The 20,808-nt window shown below is 31.9% G+C and overlaps 1 protein-coding gene across 1 annotated transcript; it reads right to left on the bottom strand.

The window, feature by feature from the left end:
• Nucleotides 1-1,699: 1,699 nt before the first annotated feature.
• On the bottom strand, nucleotides 1,700-16,806 carry LOC143052003 (uncharacterized). Its single transcript, XM_076224975.1, has 5 exons — nucleotides 16,614-16,806; nucleotides 16,189-16,284; nucleotides 7,269-7,358; nucleotides 3,573-3,656; nucleotides 1,700-1,710 (listed from the first exon to the last, which is right to left on the bottom strand). Exons 1-5 carry the CDS (start codon nucleotides 16,804-16,806, stop codon nucleotides 1,700-1,702), a joined length of 474 nt encoding a protein of 157 aa, XP_076081090.1.
• Between the last annotated feature and the right edge of the window lie 4,002 nt (nucleotides 16,807-20,808).

Below are 20,808 nucleotides of genomic sequence, written 5' to 3' on the forward strand. Positions count from 1 at the left end.
ATGTCGCTACAAGGCAGCACTTGCACCCGCAAAGTGGAAAGGGATTAATATAAGTTGCAAAACTTGTTTCCTAATCCACTATAAAAAAATATCTTTAAACTAAACTACATTTTGGCAATCTTCAAAAATCCTTACTCTTTTCGAAACATTCAGTCTGAATATTATTTTTATTTTCTTAGTAATCTTATTAAGTAATAAGCAAGCGGGTTGATATAATCTGGATACTATAGAGCTTAATGGTCACATCTGATCCAACTTCTTTTAAGGTATCGGTAATGGTATCTATATATTTTCGTGTCTATCTGTATCATTACACATATGATATGATACACATTTCAAGTTAAATTCCATAACATTCCGAGTCAATCTCATACGTTTTTATTTGTTATTGATGACTCTTATAATCATATACTTATTTAAAACTTAAACATTTTAAATCAGATACTACTGATACATGTGTGTACCGTATTTGTGATTGTGTTCATCGTATGTGTCTTTAGTAAGATTCGTCGATTCCTGTACGGTTCGAGACGGTTGAAATTGTTGACAGTCGGGGGAATAAGGTGGCGCTAAATGTTGTTCTTCTGAAAGTAAAAAAGTCATAAAAGTACCAGTAAATATGTGTTTTGTAACTGTAACAGATAGCTAAATGAGGGACACAAAATATCAGAGGGACAGCCAAACTCATTTGCTAACATAATACAAGATATATTTTTTTGAAAAAAGAAAATATAATAAATAATACAATTGGAAGCGTTGAACCACAATATAAAAAAAATGTGGAATGATCGCCAATGAGACAACTCTCAACAAGAGACCAAATGACACAGAAATTAACAATTATGGGTCACCATCCAGCCTTCAAAAATGAGCAAAGCCGATACAGCCCCGAAAAGACATATGTAAAACGATTCAAATGAGAAAACTAACGGCCTAATTTATGTACAAGAAAAACAAATATGTAACAAATAAAACAAACGACAACCCCTGAATTACAGGCTCCTGAAATGGGACAGGCACATACATAAAGAATGTGGCGGGGTTAAACATATTAGCGCGATCCCAACCCTACCCTATCCTGGGACAGTAGTGTATCAGTACAACATTAGAATAAACTATAAAAATAAAAAAAAGACTAAACTCATCAGATGAATACAAAAAGAAGTACTTCACAGAGTGGACGTGGGTACATGTATAACCCAACAACAAACAGACACTAAGTACAGATCTGAGAGAACTTGCAGTTACTGACCGCTAGTTCAAAGTCACTAACAACTAATAAACAATGATCTAATAACAGTGTTGAATTAATAACCTTTTAGAGGTTGCATTTCTGGAAATATTGACAATGCAGTTTCCCATATGAACTCCTTTTACGGCTAAAACTGTACCACTTTTACTATGAAGTTTGAAAAAAAATATTATCCTGGAATTGAAAGTTCATATGTACTACAATTTTTTTCAAAGATCAACATATAGGGCTGTGCGGCATATTTTCAACGTTTATATGCTCTGAACATCTCAGAGTTTAAACTAACACTAATTTTCTCAACTACCCCTACCTCGAATGACGGGTTACCACAGTTTTCAATATAAACAATATGCACATGTTTATTTACTGGTAATATTCACAAGTTATGGAACACAGAGACCATAACTGGGAACAAGTATGTAAACAAAATTAATTTTCTATGCATATTCAAGTTCTTCCTAAAAGAGGCGTGGTTTGAGAACAGCTGTAATAATAATTAATAAGTGCAACCTATAATAAGTTTATTTAAAGGATCGTTTACCAGAATCAATTCTAAATTTCCGGGCACGGAAAAAAACTTTTCCGTAAAACGAGGATGTGCCAACCAAATTTGAAAATAAAATCTTTGTATCTATGGAAGAATTTACTGTAGGTATTCGGTTTTTCGTTGTAACGAAATCCTTGGCTTAATAATTTACCAGAGACACATATATTACGTTCCTTAGAATAATAAAAAAAAACCCGTCACAACAAACACGGGTATAACGAGCGAGTTGTTAAATATAAACACCTTAATTTGTGCGAGAGGATCATCACCATCCAAAAAGAAGTTCATTATAGGGAACAAAAGATCGTCCCTTTTGTCGTAAATAGTGTGGAGTTTCCCTTGAAAAACCGAAATATCTAACTTCAGAAAAGGATTTTTATTTCCGTTTAAATTTGATTTATTTCAAAGTAGTTCCTTTTGGTGAAATTTGACAGTATATTTAGATAATTAATGATTATTTAAAAAAAAAAAATCATCACGATAACGGTAAGAGTTGTTGAATTTACCGATTAAATGCAATTTAGACGAGTCTACTGAGTTTGATCACGAACAGTGATTCATAACAGTTCAAAAACAAGTCTGATATTAAAGAGGCGCACTTAGTGCCCATTGGAATACCTACAACCTGTCGATAAACGTTGTTGCCGAAACATACATAAATATTATCAAGAAGCAAATTAAGAACTTCAATCATCTCATCACAGCCCCAGTTAGTATATCAAGCTTATTTACCTTCTTCATTAGAGAAGAATGCTTTAAATGAGTGGCAGCAAATATATTTGGATTCAGATATACCAAATGACAATTTAATTAAAGAGAAAAAAGATTGTGTAGTGTGAAGAGTCAAAACTGAAAACTGAAAACAGAATCAAAGGATTATTAAAAGCACGTAATTTATCTAAAACATCTACAGAATATTTTTTCTCTACAACAATTTATAAACCCTTTTTTTGATACGTTCTTTGATAGTATAGTTAAGGAACTTGTTAAATGCACGCAAAGATAAGTTGTAGAACACTTAATAAAGGCCGAGATGAAAAGATAATTTACTGTTTTTATGGAGGTTACGTAACCAATACATAGTACGAATTTTTGTTCAGAATAAGTATTGAGCCGTGATGTGGTTATAATATGTTTATTTACCTTATGACTAGCTGTGGAGCGCACGTATTTTATGTAAATGAATTTGAAATTTCATTCTTAAGAAAATCTATGCAGTATTTACGGCATACCACCATCACATTGCTGGCTGCTATGTCGTCGGGAACAAACACAAACCGCTTTCAAAGTTGTTGAAGTTTATTTCTTATTCTGGAATTGAGCATATTATGTACTCTTCTATTTATTAATACCTAAATATGTAAAAATTACGACAGGTGGGCGTACGGAAAATCTCGTAAATGAATGAAAAGGATAATTTATCAATACAGTATCAAGAGTATATTTTTAACATGGAGACATTGCACTTTTGGTTATTTTGGAATTATATTTTATAAACAATTTGAAGACACATTTTAAATGGAGTCTTGTTATTTTACTATTTAATGTACATCATCGTCATTCTAATTCTAATAGATTGCTTTATCATTGCATGATACCATATTTTGTTATGAAATCTCATTCCAAACTAAATCGACTATAGTGAGTTTGGAAACACAAATACGTGTATACATAGCGAAATACAATCAGGACAAGTGAGCATGCAGAGAATCTCGTAAACAACAGAAATGAATATAGAAATGCATATAACTTTATTTGTATATTTGGGCTTACTTGTTCCTTGAACATAGTCTGGACTACTTTGATTCATCGTTTCCGACTTCGTGTCAACAGTTTTTGACACAGTCAGTGGATTATCTAAAATTAAAAATCAAAACATACACTTATCTGACAGCGATAAGTTTTATTTTTAAATGGTAATCGGGTTTTTAAACTGTTAAATTCTAATAAATATTGAAAATTTTGTTTTATTATCTATGCAGTACAATAACAATATTTAAAACATGGGAAACGTTTGTTTGGAATCACAGAGGTTTGTTGTGAAAGCGTATTTTCATGTGTATTCTTCTTATCAAAATCAAAATGGTATATGAAATCCGGTTTTAAGTTATCGATTCTTTAGCACCAAAACGTGTTGTAATTTGGAATACATATTAATATTCCAATTTGTAGCTAAATCCGAAGTTCAATAAATTGATTAATCTTACAGTCATTTTTGATATTGAAGATCATTTATCATTATATTTAATTATAGATGAGAGAGCTTTAATTTCGGTATATCCTTTACTTTCCTTATGATAATAGAAATTTAAATAATTATGTTTTGACTATGCATGTACCAAGTCGGAAATAGGACAGTTGTTTGCCATTCATTTGTTGTGTTTTGGGGTCAATTGTAAAACATATCAGACCCTAAATCAAATATGGCATTACAAATTCAAATATATAAAAACTAAGGCTAATGGCTGCCAAGTTAAATATATATTAAATGATATGTGGCAATCTGATACGTTTTCATTTGGTAGGATTGATTGTTTTCTTATGACTTCTTAGGTCATGTTTTGTTTTGTAAATCACGTTGTATTAAATAAGATTGTACTAATACATGCCTCTTCTGTTTTTTTGACTGTTACTTTTATATGTTTCATCAACAAAATTATCCGACTTCTTCACGGTTTGAGAAGGTGGTAATTTTAAACAGTTCGTCGAAGGAGATTGCGTTGAAGGCGAGTCTTAAAAAAAACCAAGAATGTGTCCCAAGTACACGGATGTCAATCCGCACTATCATTTTCTATGTTCAGTGGACCGTAAAAATTAGGTAAAAACTCTAACTAGGCATTAAAATTAGAGAGATCATATCGTAGGGATCATGTTTACTGAGTTTCAAGTTGATTGAACTTCAAATTCATCAAAAACTACCTCGACCAAAAACTTTAACCTGAAACGGGACAGACGGACGAACGAACGGACGAACGAACGGACGCACAGACCAGAAAACATAAGTCCCATAAATGGGGCATAAAAAGCTGATTACAAAACTTTTCATTCAGATTTTTTTTGAAAACTTGCAACCATGTATTAGTTTTATTTTAATTCAATCATTGGCTTTTAAATTTGCGGCTTCGGTCGTTCCTGATGAAGGCCAAGCCAAAAAATCGGTTTGTATGCATTTCTGTAACGTGTAATTTCAGTTTTTCAAGGTTTTGCAGGGAATCAAATTGTTTAATACCGGCACGGTGCCTGCAGTCATGGTTTACAAGTTAATCTATAAAGTTTGCATGTAATGGCTTGTTGGCATTTCTTTGAAGCATTTACGAACTGTGCTTGTTCTAATGAGTAGTACTGGTGCTGCCTGTTCTAATGTTTAATTACTTGTATTTGCATCATTCGATGAATAAATACTATGACCGTGTTCTAACCGATAATTGTTTACTTTTTACAAATTATGACTTGGATGACGAGTTGTCTCATTGTCACTCCTACCACATCTTCTCATCTTATTGGAATATTTGAAACAAACGTGATCTGTTATTTAAAAAAAACAATTTGTCAAATCAAAAGTCTAGGATTAAAGCTAAAACTAGAAAAATTATAAAATTACTCGAAATTTCCATATTTGCTTTTTGTATAATTAAAAAACCAGGTTGACATATTCTGAAATAAAGGTGCTCAAAGAACATGTTTACATTGATATATTCATCTGAAAAATAGAATTTTGTACAGATTAGACAAGAAAGAAATGTGCGACAGCTATGACCAAAACATACTAGACTTTTAGAGCCTTGATTATGTTACAAGCAGATAAACAAATGTACTGGATTGTTTTTTGGATTACTTGTTAAACGAAAACCACGACGTCAACACCAAAACTTGCAAGTGAATAATCCATAATCAATTTTTGTTTAGCTCAACTTGACAAAATGGAACCATACTGGCTGCTAAAAGCAAATTATTATTTCACTATTTGCATTTCATTCACGATTGAGCAAACAAAAAAAAATAAAAAATAAACATTTTTATATATTTCGTATATGTTTAGCCTTTTGATTTTACCAGTTGAGAAGGTTTTTCTCATTTAAGATTATCCTTGCAGTTCGGTAGTTTTGATATTTTACTTTTCTATGTGCAAGTCATTTTTACTTTGATAGAAAGATTTACAATTGCTAGATAGCATATTGTGATATATAACTCCGTCGTAAACAAAAAGGAAAATACAATTGCGAACTTTGAACCAGAAATATGTTTATACCTAAATATATTAAAATTATGACAGGTTTGTGCGTCCAGAAAATCCAGTAGATAGTATAACAAAGAATAAAAATTGTCAATATAGTCAGCAGTAGAATACTGATAAATAAAAGTGAAAAACAATCTAGGTTTATGACCCCTTCTGTAGCCATTTTTGTACGAACTTTTCAAACTTCAATTGCATCAAAACTACAGATATAATGAATAATAGAGATAGGCCATTTCGTACATATACAACGGGGAAACCTGATGCAAAGCATTATTATTTACTGTTTCATTGCATTTAGTTGAAAAAGAGTACTTTGTGGCAAATAAACCAAGAATTTTATAGAAAATCCACAGCCTTTAATACGGAGATTTTTGTTATCAAATTTGAAACATAGATTACTTACTTGCTTTTCTATGATGTTTATTTTTTACAAAAAGTTCTTATCAACCTATAAACTCCAAAATACCTCGTGCTGAGTCACTAAAGTCGAGCGCACCCCTAAAGGTGTACTTGATTTGGTCCATATTTTTATTTGTTTTAACCAATAACTACATTAATAAACTTCTTTTGAGGAAATCAATGCTAGCACTGCATGCAATTATCCTCTATCTATCAGTCATCAAATTGTCAAATATGAGAGTACAAGGATAAAGGCTGTGGATTTTCTATAAAATTTTCATATGTTTAGCATTGAATCTACACAAGGGTACATAATCCTTAAGAACAAACAAAATCGAGTTACAATTTAGAATTCTTAGAAGCTTTTCCTTTTTAAATGTTCATTACCTTTTTTGGTTTTTATTCTAATCTTATGTGTGCATTGTTGTCATTTAAACGCTGATTGAAGATTGATCCTTACAATATACCATATTTTAGAATAGAACGTCATCACAAACTAAACGACAATTACAATGGCGAACATTGAACAACAACTATGCTTCTATATTGATATATACAAACTACGACAAGTGAGCATGTAGAAAATCTTGTGAATGGCGGAAAAGATGTCGCAATTTGGGTGGAGGTTTGTAGTTTATAGAATATACATTTTGTAAACACACATGTTAAAGAAAGTGGATGGAAGAGAAATAAAACATGATAAAATCCAAGCTATTATAAAGTGTTAAACAAAAAGCAATATAGAATTTTTAACTAGACAAAAAAAAAACAAAAAAACAAAAAAAAAACAAAGACAGAAATTTACATTATTTCATGTTTTAGTTTAAGCTTACTTGTTCCTTGACCAACAAATGGACTATTTTCGTTCGTCATCCCAATGGTCCTGTAAACCGGTTTTGGTGCAGTCTGTGGTTTATTTGGAGCTACAAATTAAAACACAATTTATTATGTATATGTGACAGCGATAGTTAATATGCAAAAACATTATTGGTTGGTAGACTGTTACTTGTTATCACAAATCCAATGAATATTGAATGTTTAGTTTAAGTATTTTAACAGTTACCACAAACTATATCTTAAACAAGGACTACTATTTTGACAATGAACAAGAGAATGCATTATCTAATATATTATATATACCAATGGCTAGATTACTTATGAAAAGAGGTGTATGCGATATCCATTACTTTCAATAATATGAAATACGTATGCATACACGATGTTTAGTTTATCTCCTTTTCCAATTTCAAGAGCGTATGCTGAATCTGCCTTTTTTGAGTAATTTACTCGATCTCCTGTAATAATATGTTAAGCCATTGTTGTCTATATATAACCTATTTTATAGAAGCGGGTTTTCTTCTAAGCATTCGTTAAGATTTGGACAACCTCTTCATATTTGAAGCTAACATAAAAATTGATGCGTATCTGTGAATTAGATCGTTCCTTGACAACATGGTTATGCAGAATATAATGTACTGGTCGATTCGTAGGAAGTTTTGTTTCCTCAAATTCTCTTCGCTTCAAATCTGTTCAAAGTCGTAAAAAAAAAATGACACTGTGGTCATTTGAAATGTTCATCATAGCAGATTGATTTGAACTTCTTCCGTTCTTAGCTAGCACGTGTCCCAACAAATCATATCCAGTTTTAGATTTTAGTGCGTTCGGCCAATTTCCTCTTATTATTTCGTCTTCAACTATTGACCAATAATAATCTGCGCCGATCTACAAAGATATGTTGAACTTGTCCCCAGCAAATATCGGATGTGTTAGTTGATTTCTCTTGAATAGGAAGAGCAATGCACGGTACTATGATCACTTGTATTTCTATTCATTTGTCATTAACTGTTTCATTGGCTATTTTTGCTCTATCAAGACGACGAAACCGTCCTTCGTTTCCTTTAAATCCAAATATTTTAAGTGCAAACTTTCGGTAGACTCAAAGTCTAATTTGCCATCACAAACTCCTACTGCATTGCCTACACATGCTTAATCATCAGATGGTACATTAATCCAAGATCTGGGAAGGAACAATAACTGGCATAGGAAAACAGGGCGTTTCAGAAGAAATTCCTGTTACGTACCAAAGAGAAGGTGGTTCGAAGATACATCTTAAACACATCTTCAACCAATCAATTCTACGTCGGAGATTTCTCCTACTTAATGACCTTCTGTTCTAGCGGCTCACACGCTTTAACGACCGGGCAGAATCCTTTCATACCTAGAAAGTCAGCTGTCAAATTGTCCTAGACGAATAAAAAGTTTCAGACTCGGAACAGATAGACCTATTTATTTAATGGCTTGGACAATAGTCTGACAAACATGCCATGAGTATAAGGTCATGATAACCCAACAACCCAAATCAGAGGCCTAAAGAGACTATTGGAGAGACTGGACGACCGAAATGGTGCTCCAGAAATATTGAAGGAGTCTCTCGTCAACAAACTTTTCAACTTCCCAACACTGAAGAATAAACTCCTTTACGATTAGTCAGATGTTATCCCAGAAATAGAGCATCACAAAGAAAATTCCAAGCTGTGATGTTTGCTAGATTATTTTGACGTTTCGTCCGGTAGAAATCCAGTTGTGGAAAACATGCCATACAGACTCCAAAGAAAAGTGGATAACAAGGGATTTTAGATTCAAGTCTAAACGAGAAGTTGCTTCCACCTTTATCAGAATTATCTGCCTTCATCTTTGGGTCAAAAGCCACACCAAATACAACAGGAGCTACGCCAAAGTGTAAACCTCAGACCAAGTGTACACCAAAATCAACGTTCATAAGACAAATGTTGATCAGCAAACTGGAGATATCAGTCAATCACAAGATCTGTGTATCCCACACAAGACGAAGCATCACTTGAACGAATATCGAGCGTTCTGAGTCAAATCAATTGAAGAACATAAGGAGCTGTTAAAATACAACAATGTTTGATACAAGTCCTGTGAATAAACCAGACACAGAAGTCGTGATTGCAAAACATTATTATTAATAAACCAGTTGTTGGCATGACACGGGTTATGTTTTTCTCATATATGTTATGATGGTATGATACTAAACCCATCACGGGGAGGATTGTGCCTGATATTCATATGATGAAGACATAATTTTTCAATCAGTTTAATTGAAGTCTGGAGCTGGCATGTCAGTTAACTGCTAGTAGTCTGGTGTTGTTTATGTATTATTGTCATTTTGTTTATTTTCTTTGTTTACATCTTCTGACATCAGACTCGGACTTCTCTTGAACTGAATTTTAGTATGCGTATTGTTATGCGTTTACTTTTCTGCATTGGCCAGAGGTATATAGGGGGAGTATTGAGATCTCACAAACATGTTTAACCCCGCTGAATTTTTGCGCCTGTCCCAAGTCAGGAGCCTCTGGCCTTTGTTAGTTTTGTATTATTTTAACTTTTAGTTTCTTGTGTACAACTTGGAGTTTAGTATGGTGTTCATTATCACTGAACTAGTATATATTTGTTTAGGTGCCAGCTGAAGGACGCCTCCGCGTGCGATAATTTCTCGTTGCATTGAAGACCTGTTTGTGACCTTCTGCTGCTGTCTGCTCTATGGTCGGGTTGTTGTCTCTTTGACACATTCCCCATTTCCAATCTCAATTTTATTTATTAGTTTTAACGAGTGTGAAAGTCAACGACACACCGCCGCACTACACATAAGTAGAGTGCAACCATACACCATCTCTCTGTACCTGGCAGAGTAACTATTTGCGGGGAAAGAGGAGGAGATTTCATAATCACATCTGTACATCGTGACGTACAATTTGATATGCCTTCACTAATTGAATGTAATAATATTCCAAATCAACGGGACTCTACTCCTGAAATTACAATGCATTATTCTCATTTAAAATAACTCAGAGGAAATATTCCAACAATATGGGAAACGTGAAAAATACAACTGGTAATTGGATAATACATTATAGAGGCACACCACGTCCTTGAACATGATAACTATACCGCTTGAAGCTAACACGAAGATAACTAACGTTTCAATTACTGAACCAGAACAACTTCTTTGCCCAAGACAGAAAATATCTTCCGAGGACAAGAATAATATATATAGGTAAACGAGTAATTCTACAAACTTCTGGTGTGTTACCAAGTTTTAAAATATTAGTATTGATAATTAAAAGCGCATGTTTGTTTGAAATTAAGGAGATAATTCAAAACCTGCGGTTTGAAAAATGAAACTTGCTTTTTTATCATGATCTTTTACTTGACACTAATTAAAAAGATATATATAGATCAATATACTTTTACTTTGCAAGTACTAAAAGATGATATAAACTTGCAACGTATGCAAAAAGTCCCATGACTCTGTCATGTATAACATGTATAATATGAAGATAGAACAAAGGTTTACTCGAGAACATAAATGTCGAAGTCATAAGGTATAGAACAAAAGACTTTACTCCATCGAGAAATGGAGAACTGTTGTCTCTACTGTATGTGACTATTGAATTATATCACAATGCAGCTAGTTTTTGAAACTGAGAAGGGAACACTATAATGTCAATGTACTCATTCAACCAAATTGCATGTGTCACAAGGTGTCATATATAACAATTTAATACAAATATTTTGTCAATATCTAAAACGGTTTCTGATCAGTCAAACCATCACTAGTATTTTACCTGTTACAAAAACATTTCACTTAATTCAAAACTTTTGGGATTATTCGGTCCTCAATGCTTCAACTTTGCCTGTTAGCTGTTTTGTTTTATTCAAACATTACTGATATGTTTCTGTAGACAAAACGCGCGTCTGGCGCAAAAACAAAATTTGAATCCTGGTATCTATGATGAGTTTATTATTTCTAGAAAATAAGGAGAAATAACTGTTATTTTTAGTCTACTCTGTGCGTTTGTCAAAATTAAACATAATGGTCTAAGGATATAGCAAGCAATTTTGAAGAATCAGTTGTTGTTAGCTTTTACTGATGCGAAGGAGTAATCACAAACACAGTCTTCGGTTGAACAGGGTCAGTTTCAAAAATCATGATATATACGATTTCATATGCTAATACCAAACCACACTTTTTCTAACAATAACCAAGCGGTAAAATAAAATTAAGCGCAAATACAATAGGTATTTCCAGAAAAAAAGTAGAAATACCTTATAATCAATACATGTCCAGGAAAAAGAGGAGTAACCTATTAATTAGAACAAATACAATTTGTATTCCTACAATAAAAAAGGAAAGACAGAATTATTAAAATAAATACAATAGGTCTTTATACAGAAAAGTGGAAAGATCTAATACTCAAACCAAATACAACAGGTCTTTCTACAGAAAAAGATAACCTAATAATAAGCAGAACAAATACACATGAACCAACGGTCTTTCCACTGAAATAAAGAGGATAACATGAGTTTTCTAAACATTACATCATAGATAAACTTGTCAAAAAGTAAAATCACAAAATTACTGATCTCAAAGGAAATTCAAAGCGGAAAGTCCCTCATCAAATGCCAATTTCAAAAGCTTAAACTCATCAAAGGAATGTATAACAAGTGTCATAGTCAACTCGCAATATGAAAAAAATATTTGCATAGCAGTGTTAGCGAAACAAAATTAAATTTTAATATTCTGAACTTCGATAAAAATTCAAAAAGGAAAGTTCCTAATCAAATGGCAAAATCACAAGCTCAAACACATCAAACTAATGGAGTACAACTGTCATATTCCTAACGTGGTACATACAATGTGTAGAAAATGGTTGATTGACCCTGGTTTTATAGCTAGCTAAACACAGTAGGTATAGTGTCCGTCTAGGATCGTGGTTTTTCGAGTGATTTGATCGGGCTTTTTCGAGTGTGACCACTTTTTCTCGAGTGAATATAATCGAAAGTGTAAACAAACAAACTTCTTTCTAACAAGACGTGATTTAAAAGCTAGTTTGATATACAAGGTTATACATGATATGCTAGTATTTGAGATATAAAGATGAAATCATTCTGACATTGTTTTTCGTTAAAAAAGTTAAAATTAGCCTGACAATGCTTTTATTCAAAAGTACCGAATAAAGCCATTTTCTTACACATTCCAATGCAAATGTCGACGAAAATGCATACATGGAATCTATATACACGTAGATATACAGAAACTTTACAAAAAACTATTGTTATTGCATTGAAAATGACATTTTGACACAAAATTAATTTTTTCATGTCCGGGCTCTTTCGAGAGCAGTCCGGGCTTTTTCGAGTGTGTTCTTTTTTATCGATTGATTATACACATTTCTCATAGCTAAAGATGTTATGTGTTTATGTTTAAGAACTATAAAATTAAGGCTCAAATTAAGTAATTTCAAGGCACATGGTTTATCAACACTTTTTATAAACAAGTATCGTTCATTTGTATATTTCTTTTTCTCACACCTTATAAATTGTATATATCCGTGATGTCAACAATCTAATGTGAGTGTTCCGGACCAAATCACTCGAAAAACCTCGATCCTAGTCGGACAATATACCTACCGTGTAAACCTTTTACTCGTATGACTGTCGCAATTAATTCCATTAATGATTATAGTGACAACGATGCATGAACAAAACAAACAAAATATTCTTTTCATAGTCTATATTTTTGATAATTTCTTTACATGATGTACGGTAATTAAGTGAGAACGTTTCTCATCAAATTGCAGTTGATACGTTCTAGATAATTTAGGATCGATATTGCTTGTGCAAATGTATATACGGGAAGTTTTTTAAGATATATTCAAATACAAATAGGTTTAATTTCGTGAAAGTGTAATTCATATGTTTAATGTCCTCTTAAAAAATCTATAATAGATAACATTAAGTGGTGGAAGCGCAGAACTGTTAAAGTACTTAACAGGTTGTTTACTGTTAATCCTAATTAATTTTGTCATTCTTTAAGAAATACCTCTGGTATAAAAAATTTAATATAAAAATGAGTATTCAAATAAATTAAAAAAATCATTTTATTAATGCTTGTTTCTTTGTCTTTGTTGTCTATTTTAAATATTTACAGCAAGTTGGTGATTTTTGCATATTTAAAAGAATATCCGAGACTGTCTGTTAAAGTGACAAATGCTAATCGATTTTATGCTGAAGTGTTTACCTACTTTACATAATAACGTCTTGAGATTTTACCGCTATTATATTACATAATTTGAAAGCAAATACATAGTTTTTGAAAATAATTTCATTTAACTGACGACCTCTTTGCAAAAAAAATTACCATTGATCTTGCTAAAAAAGAATGTCTTACGTCAACAGTTTTAACGTAGTTCAAATGATTATTTCAACTCGTGGTCTATCCCACTTCCCGTATGGTAAATATTAATATCATAAAAGAGGGACAAGAGATACCAAACTCATAAATAAAAAATAAACTGACAACGCCATGGCTACAAATGAAAAAGACAAACAGACAAATAATAGTACACACGACACAACAAAGAAAAATAAACAATAAACAACACGAACCCCACCAAAAACTAGGGGTGATTTCAGGTACTGGAAGGGTAAGCAGATCCTGCTCCACATGTGGCACCCGTCGTCTTGCTTATGTGATAACAAATCCGGTAAATAGTATAATTTGGTATGTCACATTCATGAAAGGGAAGGGGATTGTAATTACGACGTAAGGAACATATCCGATATCATTTGTGACGGTTATTCCATAACGGTCAACCAACTCGTGATGGCGTCCGTAAAATGTACGAAGGGATGATTTCAACTTCACCATTTGGAACTCTTGGTTTAATAGCTTCCTTGTGAGCAGCAACCCTCTATCAAGAAAATCATGACAGGAAATACAAGCACGGGAATATCGTATCAATTAGGAGATATATACCCCGTATGGAGGTGCTGCTGGAAAGTTGCTACTTAGAAATGGAAAATTCACAATTGGAAAGCTGAAATCATCTCTTTTGTCGTAAAGTTTTGTTTTCAACCGACCCTCATTGTCAATTTCAAAATCATTTTTTTACTATGCAAAAATATATATGAAGGGTACTTTTAACTATGTTTTAAACTATGAAAAGTTTGGGTTACCAAATGTCCATGTTGATTGCTTAGCAGATTCAAAGCGGTCACTCCGTTTTTGTGTTTCTTAATTCAATATTATTACATTCTGCCTCATTTATTGTCCTCAATACCCTTTGATTAATCTTGATTTTAAGAAATTGCAAGAAAACATTATTTACTCAACTTCTAAGGAAATTGCAAGAAAACATTATTTACCCAACTGCTAAGGATATTAACATGATAAAAAAACTCATTCTAAATTTAGCATTTTTTTTTATAATTGTGTCAAATGTGGCAATACTAATACAGTCAGACTACTAATTAGAAATGCACGTGGATGCCCACAAATATCCTCGTTGTATGCCCGAAAATGGCAAACCTGATCTAGATTATCTTCTGAAAATACTGTAAGGTCAACAGTGATCAGGAGAGCTTTTTCGTTTCCCTTTTCCTGTGCCATTCATGAAAAACTAACAAAATTTATTTGAAAACTTAATTAATTTTCAAATATGTTTTTTAAAATATTTTAATCGTGCAATTTATTGAAAGAAAAATGTTTAAAAAAAATAAAATCACATGAAATGAAAAAGAAAAAGATACATTTGTACATTCCTTGATATGTATTGTGTGTCCAATTTTATCCGATTTTGCAACAACTTGTCACCTTTAGGTTGAGAAAGAAACCATGTGGTATATGTGAACTTACATAATATCATTGATGTGACAGTTTAATTTGAAAATATGTTTTTTTTTAAATATTGCAAGAGATAAGTTCACTTTTGATTCAACACCATTATCTAGTATAGTGAACTGACCTGAACATGTACCTATCGTGTCAATTGTCCCTGGATAGAAAACGCTAACCCTGTAAACGCATCAGATATCTATCAATTTATATTTCATGCAAGTTACTATTTATTACTTTGGTCTGTCTTTTTGAATCGACTTACGGCATTTTAACATAGGCAAAGAACTGTCACCTTTATTTATCATGTGAAAGGGAATTTTATAATTTATCTTTATATCTTCACCTTTTAATGATCACCAACTTATTCTTATCTACTCATTATCATTTGAACTTTCAATTCAATATATATAAATATACTTTCCGTATACGAATTTTATCATAAAATAATTTTATGTCCATATACGGTTTTGAAAAGAAATAAATAAGTACCTGATAAAAAGTTTACAGTTTTATAGCTACCGTATTTTAAACAAGTCCAAATGAAGATCAAATTAAAAGTCTTGATATTGAGAAGTGTCATTAAATTTAAGCTTTATTATATTAGTTGAATCACATTGTCGGCACGAACCTCCGCTTACAAGTAAGTAAAGCAGAAATGCGAAATCATTAAAAAACGTTGTGTACATTACTATAACAGAAAACTATAATTTGTAGACATAGAGCGGAAATGCATGTGTGTAGTTATTTGCAATATGAAAATCTCAATCTTATTTGAATCCTTTCATTAAAATTACAAGCAATTATTTACTCAATGAGGAAAGGCATTTAACCAAACATGTTTTTATCTAATAATGACGTACATGGAGGTTAACAATAAGACATTTTAATTCTTTTGAAAAAAAATATTAAAATAAGGTCATAATTTTTCATTAAGCCTTCATAGTATCAGTTCTGTACAGATGAGCACTTTTAGCATGACATGTGAATTTCAAAGTGAAATATTCGGAAATGGATTTCATGCTAATATATTTCTAAAAGATTAAACTTACATGGTCGTTGCAATGAAACTTGTTTGTTTTCCGTTTTTGTTTTAATTTCCTGATTCAATTTGACAGATTTTGATGCAATCCTTGAGTTAAATGGCACTTAAAATACAAAAGTAGAACACATTACCTAAATATAACAATATGTATACGTGATAATTCTGATAATGGGTTTCAAACATTTCTGTAACCAGTATTTTTCCTTAAGTTGAAGACATATTTAAAAATTCTTCAAAACAACCTGAAGTTGTTATCTTAATCCATTCGTCAATAAAAATGTACGTATTCATCATTAAAAACTCGTATTTGCGTATATTTTCTTTTCGTTGGAACTATAACAATCTTTTTTTGTAGTTTAGTGATAATTAAAATTTAACAGCAACGTTTGCTTAATTTAAATAATTGAATTATTATTTGTTTATGTTACATACCGTTGTCTGCAATGGCTTTTTCCAAATGTGTTTCAGGAATCCAACCTGCCTCATCTTTTAACTGTACCCACAGTAAACCATTGTTTGTTCTGTTAATAACACGTACTACATCATTCTTCTCAACTTTCAGATGATCTGTATGTTCATCGAAATAATGCTTTACAACCCTATATAGCTGTTCTGTAATACACATTTAATGCAAACAATAAATAATAAACTCAATCAAATTGAGAAAGGAAATGGAGAATGTGTCAAAGCGACAACAACCCGACCATAGAGCAGTCTACAGTCGAAGGCCATCAATGGGTCTTCAATGTAGCGAGAAACTCCCGCACCCGGAGGCGTCCTTCAAGTGGCCGGTTAAAATATGTATTCTAGTTCAGTGATAATGGACGTCTACTTAACTCCGAATTATACACACGAAACTAAAATTAAAAATCATACAAGGCTAACAAAGGCCAGAGGCTCCTGACTTGGGACAGACACAAAATTTCGGCGGGGTTAAACATGTTTCTGAGATCTCAACCTTCCCCTATACCTCTATCTAATGTAGAAAAGTAAACTCATATAAATACGCATATTAAAATTCAGTTCAAGCGAAGTCCGAGTACAATGTCAGAAGATGTAGATACCAAGATTGAAATTTTATATTTACGCCAGACGCGCGTAATATTTATTACGATATCATTTTTTTATACTCACATTGCCATTGATCAGTTTCATTTAGTGCACCATTATCTACATGTCTGACAGTGAATACGCATTGCGGGTGAGACATGCATAGCAAGACTCGATTTTAAAATCGTTTTACCCGGTCTCGACACTTTTAGCGATTCATTCATATTCTGGTTGTTGCTTCGATTTTTCACGATTCGTTTGATGTGTTTGAGGCTTTAATTTTGCCATTTGCTAAGGAATTGTCCGTTTTGATGGTAACATCAGCTAATTTAGTGTCTTGTTTTTTAATTTGTGTCACACAATTTTTTTTTTTAAAGAGTTAAAACAAAAATAAGTTGGGCGTGTTTTTCATCAAAAATGCGTATTCGCGTTTATGTTCTATTATTTGGAACTATTACAATCTTCAAAGACCTAACCAACAAAGAATATTAATCCTACCTGAAAACGATGGGAATCATGAACACACGAAGAATAACAGGCATACATTGTATGTTATTCGTTGATAAGTGGGCATACAGAAAAGTTGCGGTTATATTATGGTTATGTGATTTTCATGGTATTTACATGTATGTAATCGGTAAAAAAAATTCATATAAAAGCTTATGTATTGAAAATCAAATTCTTCTTATAGCAAGACATAATATGTTATAGCTATAGGTTGAAGTTTGTGCAGTGTAAAATGGAATAAAGTGAGTTTACATTTTTGCGAAAACAACAAAATAAAAAATTTCCCTGCAAGTCAATACGCAGATGTTAACATATATAAGAAACAATCAAATTGGGTAAGAATATTTTCGATAGTTAAAATTAATCGACTGTTATTTCTACTAAACTACAGGATAAGCTCATAAGTGGTGTTCTATAAGCTATTGTTTATATGAAAATTATACAAACTTGTACTTATGTTGTCTGTTACGCACGTCTTTGGAAACAATCCTTCCTGTCTACCAAGTTTGCCTCTCCACATTGTTTCTCCTTTTTTTAGAACTGTGATAACATCACCCTTGGAAAGCGTGAGATGACCCTCAATATCATCGATATCTGGTTTATAGTCCTCCACAACTGTTCATTTGTTTTAGAATGAATAATAATAAAATAAATGTGTACAAATGCTCAATGAAATATTATAGTAATGTAAAAAAAAAACATAGTATCAGGTCCACAACAAGGTTTTTCAATCCTTTGCTCCAATCTTATTTTATACAACTGTCCAGATTTCATGTTAACAGTTTCTTCAATTTTATATTTCATAAGATTTTAGTGTGGTTTATATACGAAAAATCTTTTTTCTGATTATTGACATACCCTGGTAGTTCTCAAAACCACGTTCTCTTTGCTGATGGATGCTTCGTTTTTATATAATTACAGATTTCCATAACCTTATTATACACTGATTGCCTTTTTAAGGTCTTCATATTTGTTTCAAAATTATCAAAGCTCTACTTTAATGTTTCTACAACATTATGTGTCCTTTCTAAACGTATAATTACAAGATTTAAAATTAAAATCGTAATTTAAGACGGTATATGATAACGTTCGGGAGAACAACAAAAAGGACCAAAAAACAAAACCCAAGTTATCGGGGATGTATGGGTAATATGTCCAGTCTTCTAGATAATAGTTGTATAGTCTACCCTGTCTGGTAAAAGCCTCTTTTAACAAATTGAAGATTTTTTTTTTATCGTTTTTGTTTTTGTTTTCTGACGAGTTCCGTTTGCAGGAAAAATATATCATGAAAGACCTTTCATCTGCGATCCAAAGGAAATAAGTATATTATATACAAGTGACATTGTATATGTTAAATTCTTAAAAGAGATTACAATGTAAAAAAAGGATTTAAACGGAAATGTTAAAGAAACAGCAGCCCTTCGACCAAACGTAAATTACATCTAGATATCAAAATATGGTTTCAAACAATAGAAGAGTGTGAACTGTACCTCCATGTCAAGTTCTAAATGACTGCAAATCTTGTAGTTAATTTTTAAAAATATGAACCTTTAATTGAACTTTCTTTTTGTTATCGATTTTCGGACAATAATGATGATATGAAATACCAAACTCAGATCAAATAATTAAATGATTAAAATACATCAAATGAGAGGAGACTCCGATTGGTCAGACGTCGTTTTTGAAATATATGACGTTACATTGGACGTCGATTAGAGAGTAACAACATAAGACCCTTTATTGAAAACGTCACTTTAAATTGAACCTCGATTTGAGGAACGGATGTCGATAAGAGACCGGACGTCGATCTTAGTCTAACATACATATACATATGTATATACATATATACTATTTTCGTACCTTCATGTTCTGTGCTGTCCTTTGGTGTATTACAATTGCTACAGTCATTTAGTGTATTGTCATTGGACTCCATGCAGTTCCTACAAACCCACATATTGGAACCTAAAAATAGTTTTTCATATTATTAACCGGTTAGAATGAAATAGCTTTCATCTTCTGATACATCTATGGAGTTATTGATAGCCATGTGAATTAATTGTTAATTTACACTAAACAGAGAATAAAGAGTTTATCAAAAATAATGAATAAATTGTCGTAGATAACATTCTTTATTTACACGATCGATTTATCTTTTGACAAAAACGTGATACTTAGACATGTCAAGTATGCACACACTTATTTGATCTAAATGAAACAATTTAAAAGAAAAAAAAGAACACGCTCATTTGATAGCTATGAGTTACCTAGCCATTATATTAGTGTTTTATTAGACAGAAATTATATGCAAAGGTTTATCTTCAGTATTTCCCATTTCAAGACCTTGAACCACTGACTAGTCTATGAAATGTTTTGATTCAGGTAACTTTTGTCTCTTGATAAAATTTTGTTCAAATATGTACAATGAAACATTCACCAGACAGTTCCTGGTGTCACAGTCATACAGTTACATATAGTCATTTACAAACAATTAAATAGAAATTCAATATAAGTTCAAAAACTAGTATGTCTATAATTAATATAATATTTCTGCATAGTTATCTGTTACTTTGATGACGAGATTGTCCAATTTAAAATATTTTTCATAAACGAAATGTTATTTTCACTGATTTAAAAGATAAAAAATAGCGAGAGATGTGTTTTGCTAATAATGTTTTGAAATAGTCTACTAAATTGAGTTAAGCTTGAGGATTCAACCATATGAATTTTCTTCTTTTATAAATATTAAATCTTGCTATACTCATAATAAAATTAGAGAAATAAAAATTAAACCCGTCACTTCTCTTAAAAAAATCCATAGGCATCGCTTGGTCAACACCAAGCGTATTTACAAAGTTATCATCAGCATTACACATAAAAAAATCCTTCAAAAAATCAGTAAATTGTGACAAATTGACACAATTAATAAACATGTGTTCTAAATCTTCTCTAGATTGTGCACAGACTGGACAAGTGTCACTATCAGACATGTTACATTTTAAAAGTTTAACTTTAGTAAACAAAGTTCTATGAAGAACTTAAAAATTAAGTTCCTTGTATTCACCAGGCAAGA

This window comes from Mytilus galloprovincialis, chromosome 11 (assembly GCF_965363235.1).
Source record: "Mytilus galloprovincialis chromosome 11, xbMytGall1.hap1.1, whole genome shotgun sequence".
NCBI classification, from domain to species: Eukaryota; Metazoa; Mollusca; class Bivalvia; order Mytilida; family Mytilidae; genus Mytilus; species Mytilus galloprovincialis.